The 11,693-nt window shown below is 40.3% G+C and overlaps 2 protein-coding genes across 4 annotated transcripts; one reads left to right on the forward strand and one right to left on the reverse strand.

The window, feature by feature from the left end:
• Nucleotides 1-1,118: 1,118 nt before the first annotated feature.
• On the reverse strand, nt 1,119-5,592 carry si:ch211-214j24.10 (uncharacterized protein LOC558894 homolog). 2 transcript variants are annotated; one of them, XM_051892153.1, is made up of 4 exons: nt 5,405-5,592; nt 2,995-3,717; nt 2,875-2,907; nt 1,119-1,908 (listed from the first exon to the last, which is right to left on the reverse strand). In XM_051892153.1, exons 1-4 carry the CDS (start codon nt 5,415-5,417, stop codon nt 1,859-1,861), a joined length of 819 nt encoding a protein of 272 aa, XP_051748113.1. In that variant the 5' UTR covers nt 5,418-5,592; the 3' UTR covers nt 1,119-1,858. The 2 variants fall into 2 exon arrangements, with proteins under 2 accessions (XP_051748113.1, XP_051748112.1); XM_051892152.1 differs by lacking the exon at nt 5,405-5,592 and adding an exon at nt 4,622-4,803.
• Nucleotides 5,593-5,743: 151 nt separating this feature from the next.
• Nucleotides 5,744-11,685, forward strand: si:ch211-214j24.15 (GTPase IMAP family member 8). 2 transcript variants are annotated; one of them, XM_051892140.1, is made up of 5 exons: nt 5,744-6,251; nt 6,913-7,608; nt 8,110-8,826; nt 9,451-10,146; nt 10,427-11,685. In XM_051892140.1, exons 1-5 carry the CDS (start codon nt 6,221-6,223, stop codon nt 11,245-11,247), a joined length of 2,961 nt encoding a protein of 986 aa, XP_051748100.1. In that variant the 5' UTR covers nt 5,744-6,220; the 3' UTR covers nt 11,248-11,685. The 2 variants fall into 2 exon arrangements, with proteins under 2 accessions (XP_051748100.1, XP_051748101.1); XM_051892141.1 differs by having other exon boundaries at nt 9,451-10,568.
• Nucleotides 11,686-11,693: the final 8 nt, after the last annotated feature.

Genomic DNA, 11,693 nt, shown 5'->3' on the forward strand with positions numbered 1-11,693 from the left:
GTGGTGAAGTGCTGTATGAAAGGATTATACTCACAAACAATCATGCATCAATAGCATTAAACGGATGGACAAACATGGCAGCAGAAATTAAGTACTGGTGGTGAATCAGCAAAGATGTAAATCCCAAGATTATTCAGTGCAGGAGATCTTCAGGATAAGCCAAAACATTATGACCAGTCACAGGTGAAGCGAATATCGTTGATCATCTCCAAACAAGGCCACATATTAAGGTCTGGTTTTGACAAGGGCCAAATTGTTATGGCAAGGCTACAGGGTCAGAGTGTCACTAAAACGGCAAGGTTTGTGGGTTGCTCCTTGTCAGCAGTGGTGAGAATTTACCAACAGTGGTCCGAGGAGGGACAAACACAAACCGGCATCAGGGTGTTCAACACCAAAGGCTCATCGATGCACGACGGCAACAAAGTCTATGCCATCTGGTCCGAGCCAACAGAAGGTCTACTGTGGCACAAAATTAATGATGGTTATGGGAGGAATGTGGCACAACACAGTGCATCGTAATCTGCTGCGTAGCAAAAGACCAATCAAGAGTGCTTATGATGACCCCTGTCCACTGTTGAAAGCACCTACAATCTGCATGCGGGCAATAGGCAATGTTCTGCTGGGAAACCCAGACCAGGTACACCCTTTCATGGTGTTCCCTGGTGGAAGTAGCCTGTTTTAGCAGGATAATGCACCCTGCCACACTGCACACATTGTTCAGGAATGGTTTGAGGAACATGATGAGTTTAAGGTGTTGTCCTGGCCTCCAAATTCTCCATATCTCAATCCAATTGAGCATTTATGGGATGTGCTGGATGAACAAGTTTGATCCATGGTGGCTCCACTGCACAACCTACAGGACTTGAAGGATCTGCTGCTGAAGTCTTGGTGCCAGAGACCACAGGACACCTTCAGGGTTCTCGGTGGGTCAGTGCTGTTTTGGCACGTGGAGGAGCAACAGCAGGTGGTCATAATGTTTTGGCTTTTCAGTGTATATTACTGAAACACCCAATGCAGACAAGCGGTTTATAAAATGAATGGGATTCTGAAATACTATATATCCACCATTTTATTTCATATACATTTCTAGGTTGTACAAAAACCAAAAGACCATGAAATATTTTAACAAGTTTATTCATTTTTATTATGCAACACTGTTCGATTAAATCTCTGAACACCTTCCAGTGTAAATTATTTGTATGTTTCTAAAAAACAAAAAAAAAATGAGGTCATACACAGCAACGGATTCCTATTAGGATTTATGACCGACATTCAATCTGGGTGAAATATATATATTAAAAAAAACAGCATTAAGACCAATAGACATTTGAAGGTGCTGCCATAACGTGCCAGCTGCACCTCTGTAAACTTCATGAGAACAATTTGTGTGGGAAGAAAGGGATTATTGTGGGAGGGAAGACTGATGAAAAGACATTCAGGATTTGGTTCTAAAAACGAGCTCAGTCTTTAGAGAAAGGGATGACGTGTTCAACTACAGGTCAGAAAGTGCTTGATTTAACCACTCGCACAGTAGGAACAAGGGAGGAATAAAAGGGATTTCTTAACTGTAAAACTGCAGTTCACTGAAATAAAATTGCAGCTTGATAACGCTTTTTTTTTTTCCTTAAAAGAGACAATTCTCCACCATTAAAATGACAGAGGTATGCAGAGGGACTCTGCGCCTGAGGCAGACTCTGTTGTAAGGCAACCGAGAAGTCCAAGACATCGATCTTCAAAAGGGGAACAAGTCCAAAGTGTCTCGGTAGAAATGTTGAGGGGACGATAACCTGAGTGCGGGGTGTGTCTCGAGTGTGTGTGTGTGTGTGTGTGTGTGTTTGTGAAGCCGTGTTAGTGTGTGCTAGGCAGGCGACTCCAGGGCGTTCTTGTACCAAACAACCTTTGCAGGGTCTGAAAAACAAAGCGAGTTTGTTAATGATGGTTTAAGAATAGTCATTCTGCTCTTTTATGGAGATAATAGTGGTCAACCGATATATCACCGAACCGGCCAATATTTGGCATTTTTTTAAATTACTGGCTTCGGCAAGTAAGTTTTCTGTTTGGCTGATGTGTCAGTAGTATGACTTTTATTTTGAGTGTCTTAGCTTTTATTCTCAGTTCCATAGTATTTTTTTCCTACTATGGAAGTCAATGGCCATAGTCAACTCTCTGGTTACCAACTTTCTTCAAAATATCTTTTGTGTTCAGCAGAAGAAAGAAAATCATACAGGTTTGGAACAACTTATGTAAATGATGACAAAATTTCCATTTTTGGGTGAACTATCCATTTAAACAAGTCTTTGAATATCTAATAAACGCTTCACAAACTCTGGAGAATCCAGCCGTGGGATCTAAAGTGTGCATTTGTAGACTGCATAAAAATCTGTACTTAAAACCCTATATTTCAAAATACACTGCACTATGTCCAGTTGGCCACTACGTCTTATTCATGTCATATTCACTGAGCTGTGCATAAAATTAGTGTTACCCATCGTTAATTGACAAAATATGTTACCAGATTACTGAGTGCACTGTTGGTTACAGTGTTTACTTTTGTTTTATTCATTTTTCTAACAATGTCTTTGTGACAAATTCTATGGTAGTATTACAGAATCAAGAAGTTACCATATAAAGTATAAATGTTTATTTTTAAGATTTATTTTTATCAAGTTCAAATTAGTTGTTTTCTTCTTCATAAAATTTACTTCATAAAATTAATTACTATGCAAATGTTTACACTACCTTTAAATAGTGAGAAATAAATACATATAACCCCTGCTCTATAAGATATCAGTGTCAGTCATCAAAAAAAATAAATAAATAAAATATATCAATAATCGGTCAACCACTAATTAATGAAAATTAACAGACACCAACCTTGTTTTTGTTTCCATAATATTGCGTTCCATTCTGTGGATTAAAAAACAAACAAACAGTGAGATAAAGCAAAGTGCGTTTAGACAAATGCCTTGTGCAACCTTAATTATATCATCTTACCTTGTGTGTGATACTCCAAGGCTTCCTCCAGGTGGCGACAGCTAAGCAGCAGCTCCTCCGAACTCTCAGAGCCTCTCAGGACCTGATTGGGCAAAGACTCGGAGGGTTTTACAGTAACCTCTCCAGCTACTGGGTGGACAACCGGACTCTTCTCCTGAGGAACATCTGCCTCTGGGCCATCGCTGATGAAACTCAGTCCCCATTGGTTCTGCAGCAAAACCCCAATACCAGGTGGCTCTTCTGCCGCCCCAACAGAACCTCCTCCCGCCTTCACCTTGGAGGCGTAGCTGACGGCCGGCTGCAGTTTGGCGGGGCTGTCTTTCACAGGGAAAGCAGGTGGAGGTTTGAGCAAAGACAAGCTGTTGTCCACCCATCGTTCTTTCAGACCGGTTCTGGAGTGTCTGTCATCTGAACGTGGCCCTACTCTCGGGCCATTTTGTCGAAAGCTTCTCACTTTATTCGGGGTGCGACGCTCTCTGTCGCGGCTCGATGTGAAGGTCTGGGTGTGGCCCACCCCGTTGAGAGAACCTTCCAGGCTACTTGGGGAGGCTTGACGTTTATCCATCCCAGAGGAACAGCCCCCTCCTCCCCCACCGCAGCTGCCAGAGCCAGGGGAGAGGCGACGGTTTCGGATCTGTGGTTCTGATTTAGTGGGTGACACTAGGACGGCCGGATCACACAAGGGGTCGGACTCGCACACTGCATTGCTTGACTCCCAAGTACCTAAAGAATGAATCAAATTCAAAATTATTCAATCATGAAACACATTCAGTTGTCCAAAATCTTGAGTTTTAACCTAACGTTAATGCAATCCCAATCATATCATCCCCTAACCATTTCCATTACATTAATAACTGTGTTATGGCATAATATAAAGTAAATCTTAAAAAAAAAAAAAAATGCATGGGAGGAATGCATATAAATGTCCCAAGCAAAGCAGGGAGTCTTGAATCGGTGAGCTGCAGCAAGACGTAACTGGAAATTTCTATCCGCCGCCTCATTCACACGTCTGCAAACTCGGAGAGGCCTAACCGGAGAAACTAGGACAGCTCTGTAAAATATATCCCACTAAATAACGTTCATTAATAACATCTCATTACAGTTGACTGATTTCAGCGACTTTTTTTTTTTTTTTTGATTCACGCTTTTTTACACCACTGGTTTGGAAACGACACTAACACGCAGATAATGGCACTCATTTTATATAGTCTAAATGAACAAAATAAAAGCGTTTGTACGTCTAACCCACTGTTAAATCGCTAAATATGAGTCAAAATATCATTAACAACGTTTGGAGGTTTAAGTGTGTTGAAGATTGCTAACGCTAACAGCAGGCCGCTTGTGTTTGGATGTTTAGCGCCCATAACAACCGCCTTCAGCAGAACAAGCCCGAAGCGTCATATTAAATAACAGCCACTGCTTGTTATTTCAGATCATTAAAAATCTAAACGACAACAAAGAAAGATGTTAGTGACCTCGGAAAAATCCAGAAACATCCAGAATCAAAAGTTTCATAAGTCTTGAGCTCATTCCGTCCCGCCTCGAGCACAAACAACTTCATATTACAAAACACACTCGCATTTGAACATTCAAAACTAGCAAAATACAATTTTAAGACGCCCCTCACCTGTTTTGATATGCATTTCGATGTGATAAATCCGGGTTTTAAAAGCGGTTTGGACTTTAGTGTGTGTACGTGAGTGTGTCGCGCAGCGGCGTGTTGCTTAATACGATCATACGGAAGTGACAGTCACCAGGGGGAAATGGGGACGATGACGATTTCCGGTGTGCTGGAGGCGCGAAGAAGAGCGGGAACGGATTTGAAATTATGTGATGGATGATGACAAGAAAACTCTGGTCATTATCTAGATTTTCATGTAGTTTGTCATTACATTAGAAGCCAATTTAAAAGATAAGTATGTGTATTTATGTACAAAAAACGCAATTTGACAAAACGGGATAAAATGTGATTAACAGATTATACTTCTTTACAGTATGACATGAAATATGGTTTAAAATGATCTTAGAAAAAGGTATATAGTATGTTTTTATGCTCAGAAAGGAATACAAAAAAAAAATTAGTGGCTAAATATGTGAAATATTAAAATATGTGTAGCTGTGAGGCCATGCTAGTGTACCAAAACAAATGGACCAAAAATATTGATGACTCATCCTGCAGGACACAGATTATTGTCCAATCAAATGCTCCCTAACGAGAATGCCCCTCCCCTAATACAACTTGCAACACACATCATGGTTTATTGCAAGATGTATAACTACAGCCTGTTGGTCATTCATGGTGTCTTTAAGGAAAGAGAAAATGCATTTTTGAGAACAAAACTGTCAGTCTACACAATAAGTCCACATGCATAGATTAATGAACATCTCTGGGGTTTAAACCTTGTCTTACCTTTAGTGTCCATTCTGTCCACTTAATCAATGTGTTTCTTTCATAGACGCAAGTGTGCCATGGGCTATACTCCTGCTTTCCTCTCTGTTTTCCCCCTCAAAGTTCTGGTTACTTCTTCCCTTGCTGCCTTTTCTGGTCTCTTCATAGGAATCTCTCCTGTCTTCATTACTTCTGAGTTTTTGTTGCTTTCCCTCAGTTGACTGACCTCTTGTCTCATGGAGTGCATTAACAAGCTGCTTATCTGTGTTTTTCTGTTTGTATTGTATTTCGTCACTCGCTTGAGGAGGACATTCAGATTTGCTGATTGTTTGTGGTATTCAGGGTTTAAGCTTTAACTGTTGTGAACGTTGCCCTTCTCTCTGTGATCAATCTCTCTGAAACAATCACACACACTGAGAAAAGTGTAACACTGATAACAAAGAAAAAATTACAGTTTGATTAGTAAATTCATGATTTCTGATTTTAATATTAAAGAGCAAGAAGAAAAATCTTGCTGAGAGCTAAGCATAACCTCAAAAGTATATGGCTGTATTGTGTATGAGGGAGTGGCATTTTGGTATTTCACTTTAGGGATTGTTTTTTTACAGCATAAACTTCGGACCCATGGAAAAGGTTGACATTACACATGTTCCAAAACACACCTAACGATGATTCACTTGTGTTGTCCATTTCCACTGAAACAAAACTACAATAATGCTCAAATGTTTCTAATGAAAAAAATACAGGAATTTGTAACATCAATCATATATGCGAGCCAATGCTGATGTGTTGTGTTTTTGTATTTTGAATGGGAATAAAACACCTACATGACCTATTATGGCTCTAAAAGGAACTTCTCAGGATCAAAGTAAGTTTTTTTTACTTCTTTATATTTATTCACAAATGTCCTCACAGACATATAATGTTCATTAATGGTTGTTGTTGGGGGAGGAAAGTGACTCATGTACCACAGGTTTTGATATTTATACCCTGTGGTGTTTGTGATATCATTTGTCACCGCACCATTTCTATCTCCATCTATCAATACCTGTGCTATTGATTATTAAGTATATTTCACGCTTATTATTTAGTAAGTACCCAATATTTGAGTCTGTATTTGTTTCTTTTAGCTGTCTATTTAGAAGTGCAAGTTACAGCTGTGGGTCATAGTGGGTATGTCTTTATAAACTATGCATACTTAGATGTATAATTTCAGGTTATATTTTAACTTCATGTCTCACAGTCTTGTCCTTTTCTTGAATTATTAATCTGTTACAGCGTGAGGACAATAGAAGCACTGCATGTTCTCTTAACTCAAACATTGTTAAATATCGGATAACTCTGACTAAACATTCTATTAACATTACTTGAAGAATGTTTGTTCATAATTTTGAGAGAACCTTGCCAGAATGTTCGCTAAAGTTCTGAGAACATCCCTGTTAGCTGGGAATTAACCTGAGCTTTGAATAATATAATGTCTTCTAGTCTAAAACATGTCACAAACATATCACACTTGTCTCTTAATCAAGGGAATGTGCAACATATGTTTGAGCTGAGGATCATCCTACTTGGAGGCCGAAATTCTGGAAAGAGCTTAGTGGGAAACGCTATCTTAAACCAAGAAGAGTTCATCCTCCATGAACGGACCACTTGCCTGAAAAGAAAAGCTGAGGTACAAGGGAGAAGTGTGACGGTGGTGGATACCCCAGGCTGGTGGTGTGACTTCTCAGCACAAGACACACCAGAGCTGGTCAGGAGGGAAATCAGACACAGCATCTGCCTAAGTCTACCAGGGCCTCACGTCTTTCTCCTAGTGGTGAAAACAGACTCTGTGTTCATAGAAAAGCGGAGGAGATCCGTAGAAAAGCATCTTGAGCTCCTCGGAGAAAAGGTTTGGGGTCACGTTCTGGTGCTGTTCTCAAAAAGCAAAAACTTAGGAAATAAATCATTTGAGGATCATGTTCAGGCATCAGGTAAACCCCTCCAGTGGCTCCTGGAGAAGTGCAGTGGCAGGTTTCATGTTTTTGATACCCAAAAAACATGCAATGCCAGTCAAGTAATGGAACTGATGGGGAAAATCGACAAAATGGTTGCAGAAAATGAAAGACAACATTTTAAAATGGATGTAAAGGCTTTAAAGGAGATAGAGGACAGGAAGAGGGAAGTGGAGCTCAAGGCTCATCAGAGACTGATGAAGATACGCAAACAGAGATCTACTCTGAAGGGTGAGTTTTAAAATAAGGTACACTGAGACAATTAATGTGCAATTAAAAGAAAATTCAGTAATATTATTTCTGAATGTTCAAAATGTCCAGTTGTTTTTAAATGTTTTTCATGGTTATGTGAACATTAAGGAAACATTCCATTGCATCGTGTTGCAAATATTACAGGAATGTTACGTTTAAATGTTCTCTGAACGTTCTGAAACAAGTAGTAACATTAAAAAAATGTTAGATGAATGTCCAACTAAACTTCCATAAACAATATAAAATAATGTTATTATTAAAGACCAGATAACTTTGAACAATCATTCTATTACCATTACTGAAAGAATTTTTGTTCATAACTTTGAGAGAACCTTTAGAATTGAGGAATTTTACAACAGTATCACTGTTATTATCCTGTTTAGTATTTGTATAAAGTGCTATATAAATAAATGTGACTTGACTCTATTTTATTATATGCATTTTAATGTAAAACTTAATACTTTTTCTTCTTCCCTTCAGTGCACTCATCTCAACACCACAACATAAGGCTCGTCCTGCTTGGAGCAAAAGGCTCAGGGAAGAGCTCGACAGGAAACAGCATTCTAGCAGCAGGAAGTGACCTAAGTTTTACAGCAAAGAAGCGGACCACACGGTGCATGAACAAAACATTCACAGTGTTGGGAAGAGAGGTCACAGTGGTGGACACACCTGGCTGGTGGATGAACTACTTTATCCAGGATACTTCAGCTTTCGACAAACAAGAAATAGCCAACAGTGTTTATTTGTGTCCACCCGGTCCCCACGCTTTCCTTTTGGTGGTGCGGTTGGACCGGTCATTCACAGAGATCTACAGGAGAGCCATTGAAGAGCACATAGAGTTTGTTAGTAAGGGTGTCTGGAATCACTCTATAGTGCTGTTCACCTTTGGCGACTGGCTTAGTGACACAACCATTGAGCAGTACATTGAAAGCGAAGGAAAGACCCTCCAGTGGCTCGTGGAGAGATGTGGAAACCGCTACCATGTGCTAAACAACAAGAGCGTTGGGAATAAGTTCCAGACAGCAGAGCTACTGGAGAAGATAGAGGAGATGACAGCAGGAAATAGCATGAGACACTTTCAAACAGATGAGAGTCTTTTTAAAGAGATTGAGAAAAAACGGCAAGTACAGGAAGACCGGGCAAAGCTGTGGAGTGAAAATGTGCTGAGACGAAGAGAAAGCTTGAGAGCTTTAAAGAGTAAGTCAAGAAACCACTGTATGGTACGGCTTTTCCACTGCATGGTACGGCTCGGTACAGCTAGCTTTAATAGTACCACCTCGGTTGAGGTTCCAAGCGAGCCATACCGATATTAAAATGTGACGTGTAAACACTGCGGATCACTGATTGGTCAATGAGAATCATCACTACCAGCGTCATTGGATTTGTGACACAAGACACTAAACCCGCTAGATTTAAATAGTCAGCAACAGCCACCGCAGTATCATTTGTTCGCACAACTTTTTTAAACGACCATTGCACACAACTTGAAAAAAGAAATGGCTGTATCATGGTCAGTAGACGAGGTGGAGACATTCCTCTTGTTGGTAGCCGAGGAGCGGATCCACGGCAGTAGAGGCGGCGCAACTATAATGATTGGTCTATAATCCACCCACTTTAAAGCAGTACTAAACTTCAGTGGAAAAGCAAACCGAGTCAAAGTAAAGCGAGCTGAGCCGAGCCAAGCCTAGCCGTGTCATACCACGCAGTGGAAAAGCGCCTATGTCTTATGGGTTTGGAATAACATGAGAGTGAGTAAATGATGACAGAATTTTCATTTTTGGGTGCACTATCCCTTTAAGAATTTTTTCTTTCTCTTAACAGATCAAGTGCAATTGCCCTCAGCTATAAGAGTTTTTCTCCTGGGTGGCAAGCACTCTGGCAAGACGTCATCTGCATGCTGCATTTTGGGTAATGATGGACAAGAACCTGACAGCCAAAAACCCATTAGAGGTACCATTATGTCCAACGAGACAAAGGTTGAGATCATTGACACACCAGGCTGGACGACTGAGTATCCAGATATCGCAGAGTTCAGCAGGAATCTTCTCCATGACTGGGTTACTGGTTCAGCCAGCGGGATCTGCATCCTCCTGCTGGTTGTCAATGCCAGTTCCTCATTCACGCTAAAGAACCTGAAAGCAGCTCAGGACCATCTGCGTGTTCTGGGAGGGAAAGCATGGAGCAGCACCATTGTGTTGTTCACAAACGGAGACTGGCTCGGTGATGTTAGTGTGGAGCAGTACATTGAAAGTGAAGGAGATGCGCTTCAGACACTGGTGGAGAAATGCGGAAATAGATACCAGGTTTTCAACAACAAGATCAAAGACAATAGCACTCAGGTCACAGAACTGATGCAGAAGATAGAGGAGATGGTGTTAGAGAAGATGCTAAAGAGTGCAGAAAATCAGGGGAACATTCAACGACCTCTGGTACATGACGGATTGAGGTTCAGAGGAAGGATACAGATTGGGGAAGCACAAATGACCCTCCTTAGAAGCTCTTCAAACATCCATCATGGCGAGTTATCTTTTTTTACCATTATTTCTCCTCAGTTTATTATGAAGCTTGATTTCACCACTGAAAAAAGTAATTGCTACTTTAATCTCACAATTGTAGTTTTTTTTCACACAATTGCGAGTTAATATCTTTCAATTTGGACTTTATACCTTGCAATCAAAAGTTTATATTATGTCTCGCCACTTTTTTTTCTTCAAGCTTCCGTAGTTTATTGCATATAGTATTACTGCATTTAATTCATCCTGAAAATGGATTTTGTTTGTAACTCTTTTTGTATCAGGTGACACTGACATTCCAGGACAGCATCAAATGTATGGGATCTCTGAACATTCGCTCCCATCTACATCCAGTGATCCGAGAATTACCATCACTGACTCCAGCCTTTTGCAAACTGAAAATGAAGCAATGGCCTGCAGGAGTGTCCAATTATCTAGGACCTTGTTACCCAGAAACTTTCATCGAAGACTAGTAGTGGTGCTCAACAGATCAGAATGGTTTCACCCAAATGAATCATGGATTGGTGTGAATAGGACAGATGGGCCTGAAACAGGTTCTCTTGCTGTGCTCCATGTTTCTCCAACTGAGCAACCAATGAATACACAAAGATTATTCTGGAACGAATCACAGGAGGAAAGATTTTGTGGGCAGGGTCTTCCATATTACCACAGCAGTACACCTTACACAGCTCAAACTGCAAAAGAAAGAGCATTTATGGATTTTGTCCAATCAGAGAGCCTGCAGAACCTAATTGACCAATGGGGTGACAGTAACATTGAGGAGCTGGAGACATTCATAGATTCTTATTTTGAAATGGTGTGGCAGGAGACTCTGAAGGAGCCGAAATGCAGCAGCATGACAACAATCAACTGTGAGAATTCAGGCATCACTGAGAACGATCAGAGACTTCTGGCCTCAATTGACAGTAAACTGTCAAAACTTGACATCCTGGAGGGAGTTCAAAGAGACTTGCGGGAGCTGAAGCAAAGCATCAGGCACTGTAGTGGAATATTTCAGGAACTGAAGGACAGAAGTAAAGAGACACATGACCCCAGCAGACCTTCTGAAGCAACTGCGTCAGCAGTAAGCGAGGAAAGGGGTTGATCAGATGAAAAGTGAATGGAGCTTTCCAGTACTGAAATAACAAAAATTTACTAAAAATTAAACATATTTGTTAAAATGGGTCATGACTATAACTTCACAAATCGGAAACAGAAGTTGTGATAGTCTTTATAGTCATATATCTGAATGAAACAACTTCTTGAACAAGAATAAATTTAGGGTGGAATTTGATTTTTTTCATCAGGAATTGATTGGATGGTTGTGGTTTGCTATTGGTCGATCTCATGTGAGCTATAGGTTGCCCCGCCCTCACGCCAGTAAACACGTCATCAGAGACGAGAAGAGATGTCGCTACAGAGGAAGGGGAAGTTATTTTGAATAAAGATTACAAGGGCACATGAATTTAAAAAACAAATAATGATGTGCATGGATAAATCATTTATAATAAATACTGCAATATTCCACAAAAAAAAAGAAGAATTGTTTAT

This window comes from Ctenopharyngodon idella, chromosome 4, assembly GCF_019924925.1.
Source record: "Ctenopharyngodon idella isolate HZGC_01 chromosome 4, HZGC01, whole genome shotgun sequence".
Classification (NCBI taxonomy): Eukaryota; Metazoa; Chordata; class Actinopteri; order Cypriniformes; family Xenocyprididae; genus Ctenopharyngodon; species Ctenopharyngodon idella.